The sequence below is a fragment of the Gymnoscopelus braueri genome (assembly GCF_963280865.1).
Source record: "Gymnoscopelus braueri genome assembly, chromosome: 19".
In the NCBI taxonomy this organism is placed as follows: Eukaryota; Metazoa; Chordata; class Actinopteri; order Myctophiformes; family Myctophidae; genus Gymnoscopelus; species Gymnoscopelus braueri.
Genome location: NC_137621.1, coordinates 7,382,606 through 7,402,368, shown reverse-complemented (window position 1 = coordinate 7,402,368; position 19,763 = coordinate 7,382,606). Strand labels below are relative to the sequence as shown.

General features: G+C 40.7%; 1 protein-coding gene across 1 annotated transcript; it reads left to right on the top strand.

Annotated features, from left to right (window-relative positions):
* Positions 1-2,985: 2,985 nt before the first annotated feature.
* LOC308074176 (extracellular calcium-sensing receptor-like) lies at positions 2,986-14,026 on the top strand (the record flags this gene model as incomplete). The annotated part of the gene is made up of 7 exons (XM_080413508.1): positions 2,986-3,088; positions 3,243-3,511; positions 4,433-4,519; positions 5,435-5,713; positions 10,737-10,961; positions 12,899-13,022; positions 13,113-14,026. 7 exons carry the CDS (start codon positions 2,986-2,988, stop codon positions 14,024-14,026), a joined length of 2,001 nt encoding a protein of 666 aa, XP_080269634.1.
* Positions 14,027-19,763: the final 5,737 nt, after the last annotated feature.

The window sequence follows — 19,763 nt, the reverse complement described above, 5'->3', positions numbered from 1 at the left end:
AGCGTAGCAAAAACATGATTATGCTATTAGCAGTTATAATAGCAGCAGTTGTAGTAGCATTAAAGGTTGTAACAAATGGCAGTAGCAAGCCATAGTAGAAGAACTATATCTGTTTAAAGCAGGGCCAGCCAAGGCAGCCATTGTTGCATCCAGGAGATGTGAGGGCAACTGCTTGAAAAGCTACAGAATCAGGCTGATTATTTTTATAATTTATTTCAACCTAATACTGTAATAACAGTGTCATTACAGAATACCACACCAAACTGAGGAAAATACGTTAGCAAAGACATGCAATCGGACAGGTGTTACGACATCACAGAAAATACAGATATCGTTATATTGTCGGAATAAACCAGTGATATTACATACAGCCTCCATGCAAGACTATCAGAGTCAGTGTCCGTCCGATATTGTACAGGTTTTATTCCAAAATCGTCAAAAGTATTGTCAATTGATCGACCAACATTACCCCTCCTGCTTAACTGCCCCACAATCTCCCTGTGGAGGGGGTGTGAGTGGTTTGCCATGATAACATCCAGCTTCCTCACTACACACGCTTCCGCCACCTTCTCCACCTCATCCAAAGTAGCTCCAATGATGGAGTCAGCCTTCCTAACCAGCCACTGCAGGTTGGTTGTGTTCCCGGGATTAATAATGTTGGGGACCGGTGGTACAGGTACCGGTAGTCAGCAAGTGACAGCACAGTGCCCAGGGGAGCAACTACAGTATGTTGGTCACTAGCACTTCTGACTGTCATACCTGCAGTCTCCTGTGCTGCGGTCTACCTGTAGGATAGTCTGTAATCCATGCCATCATACAATGGCGCTAAATAGCTCATTTCATATTTTAGGCCTAAAGGCATCTATTATTTTTCCTCAGATTTCTTACAGTGGTAGAAAACGCACCCCCAACATCCACCTTACGACAGGTTCACGCTGCACAATCTTTGCCCCGATTAAGCTGTCGCCTACCTATTTTGGCCTCTTGTCTGTCTGTCTCTCTCAATAGATGGATATCAATCCATATAGAATCTATAATGGAATAAAGGTCCATCTATATTATAGATAAACCTCAATTATGTGGGTAAATTCAGGTGTCATATTGGTGTCTCACTTGATTATATTGATAAAACCTTGTGCGTTTTTGTGAACAGACGTTGCTAAAGCGAAAAGAATATAGTAGAATAGGAAAGAATAGAAATACGTTATTGACCATGAGGGAAATTGCAGTTGCCCTCATCAAGTAGAACAAACATGAAGACAATAAGTAAAACAAAATAAAATGACTTGGAATAAAACAAAATGCATTGGGTCTGGATCGCATCCTGGTGAAATCTTGCAGTGTGTGATCCCTTGTCAGAGATCAATCATATAATGTGAAAACCAAAACGATATTACGGCAGCCAATTTGAAGAAAGAGTTGTATAGTGTGAAATGCATAAGGATCTGATGAGTACCGGACGACTTTAACACATTGATTGCCAGTCGTGTATATCTATGCGAACCTATTTAAAGCCGCCACGTGCCAGTCGCGTAGACCTACGCCAACTGGTCTTTTTTTTTTTTTTTTTTTTTTGTAAGTTCACATTGCATTTTTGGCCTCGTTCGATACGTCACATTTCATTGTAGCACCACCGGAAACGGAATTATCCGGGATCCGTTTTTTCCGATCTCATCCACTTCCATTCTAAATCTGACACCAATCCGCCATTTTCTCGGTTGTAGTTTTTCTCGTCGCTGATCGCTGTTTAACATAAACCGTTGTAACTACAAGATGGCGGATGGGATTTTCATGCGGTCTTCACTGCTCTACTCGGACGGATCGCTTGTGTTTTTACAAAGAGTTGAATGCACGATTTTAGCGGATTTAACTTTGTCTGTGGCGAAAACAAAAAAACAACAATAAAACGCTGGCACTGGTGAGTACATTATGAGATTAAACTCTGGCGTGGAATGTGTTAAAAGTACAGTGTGTACCTGCCATTAGCAAATTGAAGCCGACTGACAGCTTTCTGTTGCTATAGAGCACCAAAGTCTGACGTAATTTACACATCCTACCTGGTTCGCGGTTTTCCACCCCCGTTCTGAATTCCCATAGACGTCTTTAATATCGTGTCAAATAAGAACTGTGTTCCAAAAATAAACAAATGACCCCGGCGGTTTGACTCTTATGGATATGAAGCATCAACTGACGGTGAGAAAACGATAAAGTTACTTCCGCCGAATTAGTTACATTTTTGCCAGAAACAGACTCAAATATAAGTGACTGACTATCATAAACGATACAGAACCTCCTCCCTGACAATATCGCAGAGACGGTTTGTTTATTTTTGGACCACAATTCTTATATGAGACGATTCTAAGATGACCCAATGTTATTCTCCATAGAGAAATTACTTTACGAACGAGGGGATGAATGAGTGACTGGACTTCTGTATTCTATGGCTTAATGTGGATATTGCTTGGCCCCCTGTATTGCTGCTTGCAGCTATATTCATTATTATTAATAATGTTATTGTGAATATTGCTTGGCCCCTTGCCCCTTGCTGCTTGCCTCTATATTCATTATTACCATTAAGAATAATAATTTATTGTCATTATTATTATTGTTGCTATGTATTCATTTCATGACCTCAGTGGACGAAGCATTGCCCCAATGTAGCCCTGGTGAGGTATAGTGTCATGACACACAAACATTATTTTGATAGGACTGGATTGCTCATGTATGTTAAGCCCTGCCTCTGCCACATATGTTGTTGTGAAACATTACGTAGTGTGCTATGTTGACACAGGGGATGGCATAGCACTGTCTATAAAACATAGCAAAGGAGTGGTCAGACAGAGGAGGGCAGTCATGAGGGCTTCTCTAGACATACACCTTCTTTCATACCTGTACTTGACCTTGATATTGTTCTCTTCATATTCTGCTTTGACTTCCTCACCTTCCTCTTCTTGTGAGTTACAGGTACAGTTTAATCTCAGCAGAATGTATAAGGCTGGAGACATTGTTCTGGGTGGCTTGTTTCCCATCTACCACCAGCCTGTCTACCATGAGTCGTCTTTCACCTCCGAGCCACAGTACCCCACTTGTAAAGGGTGAGTATCACACATACAATAGCAAGCATGAGAACAGGGAACTTGTTTAGATATGTAGGACCACATAGGATTAGTTGATGTGTATTTATACAAAGATAAATATTTAAAGTTACAGTAATATTTTGTGTGTTAGTTTTCTCATTCAAGGGTTCACATGGTCCCAGACCGTGGCTTTTGCCATTACTGAGATCAACAGAAACCCCAGTCTTCTACCCAACGTGACTCTGGGATATAGTCTCTATGACAGCTGTTACCCATTTGGAGCTGTCCCTGCAGCATTGAAATTGGTCAGTGGGAGAGAGAAGGTGTTTCAACTGAATGAGAGCTGTGCTGGGTCCCCTCCAATGCTGGGCATGTTGTGTGAAGCAGGTTCTATTCACATCTCTAGAATATTAGGTTTGTACAGAGTGCCCATGGTAAGTCTACTTGAACCCACCTTTATCATCACCAATTTTATATATGTTCAATTTAGGTTATTTCATTATTTACAAATATAAAATATCATCGCTGTAGGACAGAAAACTTGTATTTCCATTGTTCATCTTTTTATGTGTGTTTTCTTTTCAAATGCCCTAATATATTGTGTCCAATGCGATTCGACAGTTTGTGAGCTTGCAGATAATCTTTTATTTATTTTTTTCTTTTGCAGGGGGTGGGGGTTGTTTTATTTTTATGTTTAAGAATCTTCACTTACAATGACCAGGTTGATAGTGGTTAATTCTGTATGTGGGTTTAAGTTTGTGGTGTGTCGCCCAGGGGTCGCCTAAACCCTAACCTTTCACTTCACAATAACTATGCCTAAACCTGACCTTAACCCTAAACCTCACAAACACTATGCCTAACCGTAACCTCACAAATACTATGCCTAACCTTATGAATGTTGCCTAAAAACCACGTTGACCTTGACGAGGCACCGGGGAAAGAGAGAGTCCGACTCCATCTCTCCCCCTCCACTTCACTCTCCCTGTACCACTTCTTGCCAACTTCTCTCGATTGATTCTATAGCGACCAAGATATGGCCACTATGCACACATATCTTGGTCACAGTAAAAAAGTTTTTATGTTTTGTTTCTTAGATTTTTTTTTTCTTGACCACAAATGTTAAGTATGTTATTCATATAGCATACCGTTTACACAGATGCTAGGTTTATGGTTTACCTGGGATCCTAGTTTCCTGAGGCACTACAACACTGTCTCTCTGCATTCTATGTTGTGATTATTTACCTTGCTTATTGTAAGTCACTCTGGATAAGAGCATCTGCTAAATGCCTTGTAAATTAGGGACGTTTCTCAAAACAGTGGTCTATTATAGAACAGATGTTTTGTGTCTTTGGCAGATCAGTTATCTTGACACCTGCTCCTGTCTGAGTGAGAGGAACCAGTTCCCGTCATTCTTTAGAACAATCCCAAATAATGCCTTCCAGGTGAGATCTTCACAAAATATGTTGTTATCAAGTAATTCATGTTCCAGTTCCACACGCTAAAGAAATACCTCCCTCTAGACACTAGGTAATACTGATTACACTCATTACTGTCTAGTGAGTGTAATCAATATTACATATTACCAGATGTGGGTAGTAATGAGTTACATGTACTTAATATATATAATAGGTAACTTTAAACAAAAAAACTAAAGTTAAATTGTATATCTTTTGTGAGTGGCAAATGTTTCACAACACCCATTCCATGAATTTCACCCCCGAAATCTTTAGTTACTTTAAAGATTTTTGTTATCACAAAACATGCATTAAGCACTTAAGCTCTATTGTATACATCATCTAATTGAGAACAGCCAATCTACAAACTCAGATTGCGTCTAATCAAGACCTGTGAGCTTGTAGATCTGCTATTTTCAAAAGGTTTGTCAAATTTCGAAGAATGTTAACCACTTTAAGTCTTTAAGTAAGTAATTGATGCTAATGCGCATTTCACTTGTGACAGAGTATTTTTATTTTGTGGTATTGCTGCATTTACTTAACACATTGACTGCCAGAATTATTTCAGATTTTTAGCTGTAGCCTGCCAGAGATTTTTCATTGAAAAAAAAAGTACTCAGGAGCCGAGATACAGAATTTTTAAGTTAACAAGGAAGTGGATAGGAGTCTAAATCTTCGAACAATCATATCTCCTTGGTATTTGGGTCAAATTAAAAAAAAAAAACGAAAAAAAAAATTAAAAAAAAACTTTATTTTTTATTTTTTTAAATAGAACGCAGATCTGCGTTCTTGGCAGCCAACGTATTTATTAAAAATAGAACGCAGATCTGCGTTTTTGGCAGCCAATGTGTTAAGTAAAAAAGTAGGAGTACTTCTTCCACCACTGCTTATCACTCCGATCAGGTGAGAGCTGTAATCCAGATTCTGAGAAGGTTTGGATGGACCTGGATAGGATTGCTGTTTGTTGATGTTGATAGTAGCAAAAAACTTGCCCAGTCCTTCCAGTCTGAGCTGGCCCAGTCTGGTGTGGGTTGTGTGGCCTATGTGGAGGCTTTGTCATATGACGTAAAGGAGAGTGACCCAGCTGACCTTCAGAGGACTGTCACTGTGATGAAGAAATCCACAGCTCGCGTGGTCGTTACATTTGTAGCTATTTACCAAATGTTTAAGCTCATGGACGAGGTTGGTGTCATGATTCATGTTCATTTTGGGAGATATATTTAAGTGAAGAATATATAAAAAATAGAAATGTAATGTAATTGTATTACTTTCTTAGGCTCATGAAATTAAATGCTTTTGTATTTAATTTTGTATGGAGTTTTTTTACTTTTTCTTTGATCACTGTACTAGTAATGCGCATTCATAGATCTCTGCAATAACTAACTGTTATGTTTTTGTCTTAATAGTTCTTAGAACTGTATATATACACACACACACACACCTGTGTGTGTGTGTGTGTGTGTGTGTGTGTGTGTGTGTGTGTGTGTGTGTGTGTGTGTGTGTGTGTGTGTGTGTGTGTGTGCGCGCGTGCGTGTGCGCGTGCGTGTGATTTGACAGGTGGTAAAGCAGAATGTGACAGGTCTACAATGGATAGCCCCTTGGTACTGGGCAACCACAATTACGTTAATGCCTCCTCACTACATGCCGTACCTGAGAGGCACCCTGGGTTTTGCCACGCGTCGTGGAGAGATACCAGGTCTCAAGGACCATATGTTAAAGATACATCCTGACTACAGACAAGAACATAACATGGTATGTGCTGTAGTATTTAAGCTGCAACTTTTGCTTTTTAACCACTTGTGTCAGGTTCACTTGTTAGTAGAGGACCTGGCTAAGATATGTATGCACTTCATTTAGGAGAGAATATCTCAACTGTTTTTGGCTAATATTACACCAGGGAACAACTTAGTAACTATGAGAAATTCTCTATCCGGTGCGAAATACCTGAAAATGACCACGCCCTTTTTAAAATGACCACGCTCTTTTTAAAATGACCACACTTCCAACATGGCGCTATCTTCTAAACCGTTGGAGCTACAGATTTTCTGAGGTGCTCAAAATGTTCAGAATACTCATGTTTGGGAAACCCGTGCCCGAGCCAGCAACAGGTCATCATAGAGGCCAAATCCAATATGGCCGCCACCTGAAAAGGTTTTGTCTATAACTTTTGAACCAGATGAGCTATGAATGCAAACTTGGTGTCTAAATCATGTTTTTCGACAATTGGAAACATGTTGGAATGCTTATCTTTATGACTGGGTGTGGCTGGACCTCTATTTTGCATATTTCAAAGATGGCGACTATCTGACAGTTAGTTTTACTTCCCTTAATTTTTGCAAACTTGGTGTCTATTTTATGCTTTTTGAGCATTAAAAACACATTAGAATGTTCATATTATTGATTGAAGCCATCTAGAGCACTCTGATTTGCTTATTACAAATATGGCCTATATCAAAAATGTTATGTAACATAAAGTTTCATCCAGATTTGAGTGTAGAGTTGTTGGAATGATCAAACTGAAGAAAAGAAACAACCTGTGTACAGATGTTGAAACAAATGAGTTGAACCCAAATTATACAGCAACAGCCAGTACAGCATATGCAGAGCAATGCTCAGTATAAATTGAATAATATCATACTAGTCAAAGGTGTATAGAATTTTAACAATATTATGTTTAAATTAGAATCACAGATTTTTTTTGTTCTAATCATACAACTTCTATATCGAGGTGCAAAAGACTCCAGCTTCGCATAGTTTGCTTTATGTCCATAAAGCACCTTAGCCTGAAAAGATCAACTCCGATTTCCATGTCCAAAGATTGGAGTATATGGTCATCATCATATGCAGCAAGAGCTGTGGCCATAGCAGAGTAGATGAAGGCTTTTCTCAAATGGTACCAAGTCCCTCTAGGACGTTCCTCCCACCCAAGCTGCACTGATTCAACATGTAAATAAGGGCACTGCTGTAGACCAGATTCTATTGGAATCAGGCAACCTCCATCCAACAAAATATCCTAGTTTTCAATATGTTGGGCTAGTACTGTGACTCTAGGACTAAGACTTGGGAACCTTACTGGACTCATCTTGCAGATGCCAGTGCAGCTTGCGCCATCCTCCTCCACTGTGGCTGCAAAAGGTCATGTAGTGGTGCCTACATATTGTACGAACCACTTTTTATATTTTTATGATTGATGTTTTTTGCTTGTGTGTGTAGTACTTTATGTATCAGTTCTGTTGCTGTTTTGCCAAGACAATAATGTACAATGTATAATAATATATATTGTTCAAATTCTATACATCCTATGATAGGATTACATTTATGCTGTGCATTGTTGCATATACTGTACTAGCTGTAGCTGTATACTTAGGAATGAATCATTCTATTGTTTCAATAAAATTACATCTGTAAGATACATTGGTTGTTTCATAACATAGTGGCCATATATGTGATATGCACATTAGAGTCCTCTAGATAGATTAAATCATTAAGATAATCATTCCACCATGTTTCTAATGGTCAAAAAACATGATTTAGACACCAAGTTTGCATTTGTATCTCATCTGGTTCAAACATAGCCAAAACCTTTTTCAGGTGGCGGCCATATTGGATTTGGCCACTATGATCATAGACATATAAAGGTAGACGCCTCCTCTGGCTCTGAGGCATCTGTATCTCGAGCGTGCTTCCGCTTCCGCAGGGCAAGCTGAAAACTTCCGTGTGCGCTACAGATGGGGACGTCCGGTAGGCCAATCAGAGGCAGGTGGGGGCGGGACAACTAGATTCTGACAAGTCTTGGAAAAGACACGCTGTGATTGGCCAGTATTCAACACGCTGTGATGGGCCAGTAGTCACTTTGAGTAGCAGCTTGCCCTGCGGAAGAGCCTTGTATTCGATACAGGTCGCTCCAATGAACTGCAGAGGCGAATGAGGTATCTAGGTTTCTATATCTACGACTATGATGATCCCGAAGGTTGCTGGCTCGGGCCCCCTTGCTACATCATCAGAGGATGCCCTGGCTTATATCTGGGACACATTTGGTGCTTTTAGATTGATTCACGCAAAGATATTCTTATGGCCCTGGACTGTAATAAGTTGACCGTTTTTAGCCGTTTATTTTAGCTGTTCTGTAATCAAATATAAAATTTGACATTTTACACTTTTCTATTTTTCACTAAACATGAGTATTGTGAACATGTTGAGCACCTCAGAAAATCTGTAGCTCCAACGGTTTAGAAGATAGAGCCATGTTTGAAGTAGCGGTCATTTTAAAGCGGGCGTGGTCATTTCCGAGTATTTCGCCCTGGATAAAGAATTTCTCAAAGTTCCTAAGTTGTTCCTTGATGTCATATTAGCCAAGAACAGTTGAGATAATCTCTCCTAAATTAAGTGCATACATATCTTAGCCAGGTCCTACCTAGACTATGTAGGACAGATGACAGCCAGGTTTCACAATCACAAAGTTCTCTTCATTTTCACACAAAGCCATACAGGATCGCATGCTGCTTGCCATGCTGTGGTTCTAGGTCTTGCGATATTGTAGCTACAAAATAACTTTTACACAAGAAAGCAGATGGTAACCCTTCTGTCCGTACAGTGGTTATCCCTGAATGTTTGTGGAGATGACTGATTAATCCTGTTGCGCCTCGATTTCCTCAATGCACAACAGGTGCGCAGCCACACCCAGCTCTTGGTCATTTATCTTGTGCAAAGTATGTACTGTGTGAACTGATCTTCAGTCTTGATGGTGTTTCGTCAGGTGAGGCAGTTTTGGGAACACACTTTTCAGTGCAAATTTGCACCCGTTCCGTCAGAGTGGGTGGATGCTGGTGGACGGGTGTGTACTGGACAAGAGGACCTAGGAACAGTACCTGCCCTTTCGGCGACTCTTTTTGCCGATCCAAGAATCATCTATAATGTGTACAAGGCTGTGTATGCCCTGGCCCATGCCCTCCATGACATGTTGCAATGTGTGCCAGGAAGAGGGCCTTTCATTGGGCAGAGCTGTGCCAGTTTGCAGACAATACAGCCATGGCAGGTGGGATATTAATTCACAGTTTACCTGTTAATGTTCCTAGTTGGATTCAAATTTAGAATAATAAAGAATGTGTGAATATGACATTTGTAAAAAGAATAGGAAAAGGGCATTCTGTATTAGGATTATAGCCTATGGGGCCCTATTTTTGGTGGTGCCTTACCCGCACCCCGCTACCCATGAATTACGCATAAGGGAGCGGGCACTGTCCCTAAACAATATCTTGGGGTCGCGCGTTGGCAATTTCTTTTTTTTTTGTAAACAAAGAAAGCGGTGAACGGAAGGACAGACAGGGGATTTGTGACCAACGTGAAGAGGACGTCACTTCACGTCTTGATTCATGCAACTCCAACACACACAAACACACTCACACACACACACACACGCCCTTGAAGAGGAATACAAGAACTGATTTGTGTAGCCTAGTAGCCTAGTTATTGTAGCCTAGTTATTTAGCAGGAATTACGTTCGGGTGACTCTTAAAACAGCGGGCCCATTTGGTTCCATTTGTACCCTCTCAGAGTAAAATTAACAGCGCCAAATTCTGACAAACCCCCAAAACTATAATATCTTATATATAAATTGGCTTACGGGAGGACCGGCCGCTCATGTCACTGGCTCAGCCATAACCATAAGTTCAGTCAGAAAACTCACAAATACATTGAGACCAATAATAAATACCTTGAGAACGTTTAATATTTTAAATGTAAATACAAGTGTGAATATTATATTTGATCTTGGTGTTCAGGCTCTACTTATACATTACTCCCTGCCCAGCAGATTAGCAGACAACCATTTAAGAGAAGGGAGGTATACTGTATACATCTACAAGCTCATAACATGTTGCATTCTGATGAGATGTGAGCTTGTATTTCATCTATTTTCGCCATGAGATTTTGACTTACCCATGGCTGTGCCTTGGACACAAAATGTTTGAAAACATCTGGTCCCTGTCAGGACTTTGCACACAGAGCCCCATGATGTGATTATTATTATTTTTTTGTCCATTTCTTTTTACATCTGAAAAAAAAAAAAAAAAACATGATAATACATGAATCAAACTGGGTTGAAAAAACTAATAACACCACACACCAGTGGAAGGGCCTTATCTTGTTAGTATATTGTATGCAGTAATATCTTGCTCTTCATAACTTTGCTCATCACCATTTCTAGCTTATGTATTACATGGAAAAGGTCAACTTCACCACCTCATTTGGTGATGAAGTATCATTTGATGAGAATGGTGATGCTTATCCAATCTATGATGTCGTGAACTGGGCATTGCTCCCTGATGGAAGCACAAAGTCTCAGGATGTAGGTGTGTTCAAGAAGTCAGCCTCCGCAGGTGAACAACTCATCCTTGATGAAGACAGAATCTTCTGGAACTTTGAATCCACGGTAATAATGGAGTTGTTTTCTCCCTATGACCCACACAAAGTACAGATACTTGTATAACGAGGCAATAAGGAAGAAACCAGACTCAGAACAGGCAGCCATGGGTATAATGAAACATCTTTGTATTCAGATCAGAGAGAAATAGAAGGTTACAGTATCACAGGTATAGGCATCATCGGTCGTCCATTTCTCTGTAGTGTAACAGAGAAAGCACGAGGCTTTTGATTGATTGATTGAATATTTTATTAGGCAAAAAATGTAAAACAGCACAGTTACATTTAAAATACTTTGTCTAACAGGTCCGTTCATAAAAGTCCTTGCGGACTTGTTTCCAATGAGGGCCTTTAACAGTGTCCAGTAACATAAACATATGACATCATAGGATGTGACATAGATGAGGTTCCGGGCGAAGGTGGACTTCTCGGATTGGATGAGAGTGATGATTACGTCGTCGTCAGATGAGGATGATGATGGTAGATGATGAAGATGGTGATGATGGTGTGACAGTTTATCTCTGGACAACAGCGTCCACATGTCTGGGTCATCACATTTGACATTTGCTCTGACCTGTCACTGGTCAGAGATGGCTTGGTGACACTAAAGGAAGACAGCTGTAGAAAAGAGCATTCTAGATACAGTGTTCTCAAAACATAGATAACCACAGAGAAAGCCTGCAGCAGGGGTTTGACCTTGGCTGGCAGACAGAGAGACTGGTAGTAGAGAGTACATTTAACATGACTGAAGTACAGGCCCATATGGAACCATTATATTAATAGGACATTTTAACCAGGTTAATGGCACTAGACAAATTAGGATCAATCAAGATAAGAGATTAACTCTATCAGGTAACTTTTAATTTCTACAAGAGCTAATGTTGAACTGATGTAAACTCAATTAATTATCTCTGCTAGGCCACCAGACCACCGGGGGGGGTTATGTTTTCACCTCTGTCCTTGTGCGTGTCTGTCTGTCTGAGTGTGTGCAGCTAATCTTGGAAACTACTTAACCGATCTTTGTCAAACTTAGCACACATACTCCCAGTATTTTTCAAATAACCCTCTTGGTGGCGCTATAACATGCCACTTAATTTTGGCTTATAACTTTTGAGCTGTAGGTCGTACAGTCAAATTGGATCATGCCGGATCATGCCGCAACTGCCCATATAGGCCCTTCCTCTTCGCCTTGCCTACTTGTTGTTAACTAGTTGTACAAACTCTGTTTTATTGTTGTATTGTTTTATTGGATCTTGTTTAGTCGATACACTTATTTGTTTTAGCTCTTGCTCATTTGTTTTTGCTATTTGTCTCATCTGTTTAAGAAAGTAGGTAGCTGATATATTGCACTTTTACCTTAGCGCTAGGTATACTCTTGGTAGCTTGTTTTTGCAGAAAATGCACTTAAGACTTCTCGTGATTAGTAGTTTTGTTCCCTACCTATGTTGAATGCACTTATTGTAAGTCGCTTTGGATAAAAGCGTCTGCTAAATGACTGTAATGTAATTTCTGCCCAACTCGATTTTCCAACATTTTCTATTTTCTTTAAAGCACACTTTTTGCTACTACTAGGAGGTTTAATTTTTTTAATCATTTCTGGAGTCATGTAATAAAGATCAATCTATCAGATTATTACATCCCGACTGGCTATGATTGCTTTTACAAAAACATTTGAGATGAAAAAAAGAATAAGGACCCAAAACAGATTTGCTCAAATGTCACTGATTGTTAAAGAAACAAGATTATTTAAGAATATTTGCATGTAATTGGCTTCAAAGATTATTGGGAGGAGCCTATTTCTTACCAAAATGCCATTTATCATGAACACTGGAATCATTGTGAAAGGCCTCTATAGAGCTTTTTCACTTTTGCCCATAAGGGATGTAATAATAACATAAAGTTGCACCATATGTTATAGAAATGCTACTCTGTTGCTTTCCTCTGTAGCCTCCTCGGTCAGTGTGCAGTGAGAGTTGTTCCCCTGGAACCCGTCTGGCCAGAAGGAAAGGGGAACCTGTCTGCTGCTTTGACTGCATTGCTTGTTCTGAGGGAGAGATCAGCAATGAGACTGGTAGGTCTACATTATGTAGCTATGTACAGTAGGTCATCTTTAGGGCGATGCTGTACTTGTCTGTCCATTTAACCTTGCCCTCCTTGTTAGACTCTACAGAGTGCGCCACTTGTCCAGAAGGCTTCTGGTCCAATCCCCAGCGTGACCACTGTATCCCTAAGGTCGTGGAGTTCCTCTCCTTCCAGGAGACCCTGGGTATCACCTTGACAACCATTTCATTGCTAGGCACACTTATGTGTACCATTGTCCTGGTAATCTTCATCTATCATCGAGACACACCCATGGTACGCGCCAACAACTCAGAACTCAGCTTTCAACTTTTATTGTCACTGAAATTATGTTTCATGTGTTCACTTCTATTTATTGGCCGTCCCAGACTCTGGACTTGTCAGCTGAGGCATGCAGCATTTGGGATCAGCTTTGTGCTGTGTGTCTCGTGTATCCTGGTAAAGACTATGGTGGTGTTGGCTGTGTTCAAGGCCTCCACTCCTGGGGGTGCAGACATTATGAAGTTGTTTGGTGCAATGCAGCAGAGAGGAACAGTTATGGTTCTTACGTTCATCCAGGCAATAATCTGCATAGCCTGGCTTGTGTCTGCCTCACCAACTCCTCATAAAAACACACAATACCACAGTGATAAGATAGTCTATGAGTGTGCTGTAGGATCAACAGTTGGTTTTGCGGTGTTACTAGGTTATATTGGTTTACTGGCAGTCCTCAGCTTCGTCCTAGCTTTCATGGCAAGAAATCTCCCAGACAACTTCAATGAAGCCAAGTTCATCACTTTCAGCATGTTGATCTTCTGTGCCGTGTGGATAGCCTTCATCCCAGCATATATCAGCTCTCCCGGCAAATATGCAAATGTAGTGGAGGTATTTGCTATTTTAGCGTCTAGTTTTGGTCTACTGGTGGCATTGTTTGGCCCAAAGTGTTATACCATGCTGCTGAGACCTGAACTAAACACCAAGAAGTCTATCATGGGTCGAGGCTCCACCAAGACATAAGTAACAATTATTTAAAAATAATTGTTACTTACTTACTTATATATATACATAAGTGCACCAGGAAAGATAAATGTTGTTATGCCAAAAGTGTGTAATGTTATGGTTATGTATGTAGTCAATGGGGATCTGATTGGGCTGAAACCTTGTACTGAAACTTATATTTTTTAATGTTTTACAACATTCCACTATTGAACCAAAGTTTATGAAGGCAATTACAGCAAATAAAACAACACAAATGGACAAACAAAACGGGACATTTCTCTTACACACAACTCAAATGTTTTCAAATGTCATCCCTTCATCAACAACTGTGCTATACAGTCAGTTAGCTCAGTGGTTCTCAAACGTTTTTGTGCCAAGGACCCCCAAATGGATATGTATTTGGCTGCGGACCCCCATCTGAAAATGTTTTTTTGACAGGAACCCCCAGAAGAGAAGATTTATGTTGAAAAAAATCAAGAGTTTCCAATCATTTTCGATATTTTTCAGAAATCTTCAAAAATAGCAGATGTACTAAGCTCGCAGCGCGGCACAAAGTGACACGCTGCGAGCTTTTAGATGTGCTTTTGTTGAATAGCCAACGTATAAATGGATCAGGTGGTTAAAATGATTGTTATGCTACATTAACTACTTTTACTGGGGACCCCCTGGAACCCCCCCAAGAACCCCTGGGGGTCCCCGGACCCCACTTTGAGAACCAATGCAGTAGCTTACACAATCTGCACTGATAGGATGGGGATCATTTATAATCTACTTATAAATTGCACCTAGCACTTGATTTGGAAACCTAGGATTGAGTCGACATGATCTGGAAACGTTGATGGGGACTGTTACATATCTCTGTATTTGAGAAGGGTTTCATTTATTATAATATTTACTGCACAGTGCTGGGTAGTCCTACCGACTCTGCTCATTCAGCTCAAGTCCTGCGTGGGAGCTGGGAGGAGACCTGGCTGGGATGAGACCGTCCATCAGGAGCTGGACCAATCAGGAGGACGCCTTCCCACTATTTAAGAGCTGTCAGCAGCTGTGTTCATTGGCAGTGTGTTACATGCTGCCCATGGTGTAACATGCTGTCCAAGAGTCCTACACGTTGGGTGCTGAAAGTTCAGCGAACCCTCCGTGCTTTATGCCCTCTGTTTGAGTTTAAACCCACTAAAGTAGGGTTGACCATAAATGAGTTTCTGAGCAGTTTGCTAAAGGAATTGTACCTGATTTGATCACCCTAAAACCAACCACAACCCTGTTGTGGATCTTGTTTGTGACCACCAGCGCCAGCTTTTTGTGAGACTAACAACCTTTTGATTTAGATTAGACTAGGGAAGTTAGACTAGATCAGTGAACTATTGTCATTTTGATTTGGTATAGGTTAGGCTAGGTAGGGGTTTAAAAGTATAGGTTTAGCTTGTTATATTTATTCTTTGTTTTGCGCTGGGGTTACTTTTCCTGTTAATATAAGTTAAGTTTAATGCATGTACAAATTTAAAACATTTCATTATTCCTGTCCATTCTGAAAGAAACCAAAAGAACTAAGGTCAATAATAAAACTACATCTCACTTGTCAACATTATGTCACGGACCTTTCATTACCCCTAGACGGGATCGTAACAGAACAGAGACCACGGCGACCCGGTGACCTTCTGACCAGTCTCTCCACTCAGCCACATAGAAATAAATATATGGCAGGGATGTCAGTTCCTTCTGTCTTTTTCTCAGCTGTAGAAGTCTTGTCAGATGATTTGTGGTTTGTCAGAAAGGGTCTTTCCAGGTTCGCATTCTTTGCTGTTGTTGTTCATGACACAAATATATTTTACGTTCGACATGGTGACAAAATTATTCTCTTCCCGTTCTATGTGGACTGTATGTCTTTTTGTATGTGTTCTTGTGTTTCATATGATCACCATTTCATATTCATTGTTACTCCCTTTCTCTCTCTCTCAAACAAACACAAACACAGCAGTTGCTCAGGAAGCAGAGTGGCCCTCTGGGAGCTATTTCCCAGTTCACTCCCTGGCTGTGTGCGTGCGTGCGTGCGTGCGTGCGTGCGTGCGTGCGTGCGTGCTTGCGTGCGTGCGTGCGTGCGTGTGTCATTACTAGCACCGGGAACTTGTTGGGAGGGGCAGCATCCACCGTACAGTTCCAAGGAGTGATCTCTCAAAACAGAATCTGCTAATCTGTCAGCACCACTGCCTTAAACATGTAGTATTGTTGTTAGTAGGAATAAAGAGAGAAGCACCCGGGAGGAAGTGGACTAAGAAAGGGGAGGAGCCAAACCGAGTTCCAATTTCTACAGAAAAAAGGTGGCAAAAACAAAGGGGGGGGAAGGGGGGGGGGGGAGATTGCCACAATTGTTTTTCTCCCCTTCAATAATACCAATTGGTATTAGTAGCAACACTGCCACCCATGGAAAGATGGTGTTCCGTTACACAGAGTGGCAGCATTATTTGCTAACACTAATTTGACAACGCCCCAAGAAGACTGGTTCCTCACCCCTGCTTCACTGAGGAATCATAGGCTTTCTTCCAGAGATGTACAGGCATGATTTGCACAACGGTATCACAGACAGACTCTGTCAAAGTTGCAGGACCCATGCTCAGGTACCAGCACAAAGATCGTTCAAAACAAGAGTGACTATTTTGACACAAGCTTTGAGGGGCACTACCCACACGTTTAGCTGTGTTGCTCATTCCACGACTGCACGATCCTTGCAAGTTATACCTAGTTTTTGACTAATCAATGATAACAACGATATAAAACACAATACCAAATGGTATTATTGAAGGGGATAAATAATAGATCGAAGTTAAGTTTACAAACTTTTTTTTATGAGTTTATACCTTGGGCTTTGAAAAATTGTGTGTTTTCTGTGTGTGTGGGGGGGGGGGGTCAAAGGTTATGTCAAAGGATAGGAACTATCAAATATCAACCACTCAGAACGGGCGGATCTAAGTAACACCAATGAAGGACTAGGACTCTAAACCAAGTCCAATGAAGCAACTCACAAGTGGCTGTGACATGCAGGTCAAAGGTTATGGCAAAAGAAACAGCTCTGGTATGGAGGACTCCTTTCACACCGTTTCACAAATCACAGACTGGGACGGCCAAACAAAGATTTGGAATCAAAGAAATATCGTTACCTGTAGCAGTAACAGCGTAGCAAAAACATGCTTATGCTATTAGCAGTTATAATAACAGCAGTTGTAGTAGCATTAAAGGTTGTAACAAATGGCAGTAGCAAGCCATAGTAGAAGAACTATATCTGTTTAAAGAAGGGCCAGCCTAGGCAGCCATTGTTGCATCCAGGAGATGTGAGGGCAACTGCTTGAAAAGCTACAGAATCAGGCTGATTCTTTTTATAATTTATTTCAACCTAATACTGTAATACTGAGGAAAATACGTTAGCAAAGACATGCAATCGGACAGGTGTTACGACATCACTGAAAATACAGATATCGTTATATTGTCGGAATAAACCAGTGATATTACATACAGCCTCCATGCAAGACTATCAGAGTCAGTGTCCGTCCGATATTGTACAGGTTTTATTCCAAAATCGTCAAAAGTATTGTCAATTGATCGACCATCATTACCCCTCCTGCTTAACTATCCCACAATCTCCCTGTGGAGGGGGTGTGAGTGGTTTGCCATGATAACAACCAGCTTCCTCACTACACATGCTTCCGCCACCTTCTCCACCTCATCCAAAGTAGCTCCAATGATGGAGTCAGCCTTCCTAACCAGCCACTGCAGGTTGCTTGTGTTCCCGGGATTAATAATGTTGGGGACCGGTGGTACAGGTACCGGTAGTCAGCAAGTGACAGCACAGTGCCCAGGGGAGCAACTACAGTATGTTGGTCACTAGCACTTCTGACTGACATACCTGCAGTCTCCTGTGCTGCGGTCTACCTGTAGGATAGTCTGTAATCCATGCCATCATACAATGGCGCTAAATAGCTCATTTCATATTTTAGGCCTAAAGGCATCGATTATTTTTCCTCAGATTTCTTACAGTGGTAGAAAACGCACCCCCAACATCCACCTTATGACAGGTTCACGCTGCACAATCTTTGCCCCGATTAAGCTGTCGCCGACCTATTTTGGCCTCTGTCTGTCTGTCTGTCTCTCTCAATAGATGGATATCAATCCATATAGAATCTATAATGGAATAAAGGTCTATCTATATTATAGATAAACCTCAATTATGTGGGTAAATTCAGGTGTCATATTGGTGTCTCACTTGATTATATTGATAAAACCTTGTGCGTTTTTGTGAACTGACGTTGCTAAAGCGAAAGGAATATAGTAGAATAGGAAAGAATAGAAATACTTTATTGACCCCTGAGGGAAATTGCAGTTGCCCTCATCAAGTAGAACAAACATGAAGACAATAAGTAAAACAAAATAAAATGACTTGGAATAAAACAAAATGCATTGGGTCTGGATCGCAGCCTGGTGAAATCTTGCAGTGTGTGATCCCTTGTCGGCGATCAATCATATAATGGGAAAACCAAAACGATATTACGACAATTTGAAGAAAGAGAGTTGTATAGTGTGAAATGCATAAGGATCTGAAGACTACCGGACGACTTTAACACATTGATTGCCAGTCGCGTATACAGTATCTACGCGAACCTATTTAAAGCCGCCAGTAAACCTACGCCAACTTGTCTTTTTTTTTAAGTTCACATTGGATTTTTGGCCTCGTTCGATACGTCACATTTCATTGTAGCACCACCGGAAACGGAATTATCCGGGATCCGGTTTTTCCGATCTCATCCACTTCCATTTTAAATCTGACACCAATCCGCCATTTTCTCGGTTGTAGTTTTTCTCGTCGCTGATCGCTGTTTAACATAAACAGTTATAACTACAAGATGGCGGATGGGATTTTCATGCGGTCTTCACTGCTCTACTCGGACGGATCGCTTGTGTTTTTACAAAGAGTTGAATGCACGATTTTAGCGGATTTAACTTTGTCTGTGGCGAAAACAAAAAAACAACAATAAAACGCTGGCACTGGTGAGTACATTATGAGATTAAACTCTGGCGTGGAATGTGTTAAAAGTACAGTGTGTACCTGCCATTAGGAAATTGAAGCCGACTGACAGCTTTCTGTTGATCTAGAGCACCGAAGTCTGACGTAATTTACACATCCTACCTGGTTCGCGGTTTTCCACCCCCGTTCTGAATTCCCATAGACGTCTTTAATATCGTGTCAAATAAGAACTGTGTTCCAAAAATAAACAAATGACCCCGGCGGTTTGACTCTTATGGATATGAAGCATCAACTGACGGTGAGAAAACGATAAAGTTACTTCCTCAGAATTAGTAAAATTTTCGCCAGAAACAGACTGTATCAAATATAAGTGACTGACTATCACAAACGATACAGAACCTCCTCCCTGACAATATCGCAGAGACAGTTCGTTTATTTTTGGACCACAATTCTTATATAAGACGATTCTAAGATGACCCAATGTTATTCTCCATAGAGAAATTACTTTACGAGCCAGGGGATGAATGAGTGACAGGACTTCTGTATTCTATGGCTTAATGTGGATATTGCTTGGCCCCCTGTATTGCTGCTTGCAGCTATATTCATTATTATTAATAATGTTAATGTGAATATTTCTTGGCCCCTTGCTGCTTGCCGCTATATTAATTATTACCATTAAGAATAATAATTTATTGTCATTATTATTATTGTTGCTATGTATTCATTTCATGACCTCAGTGG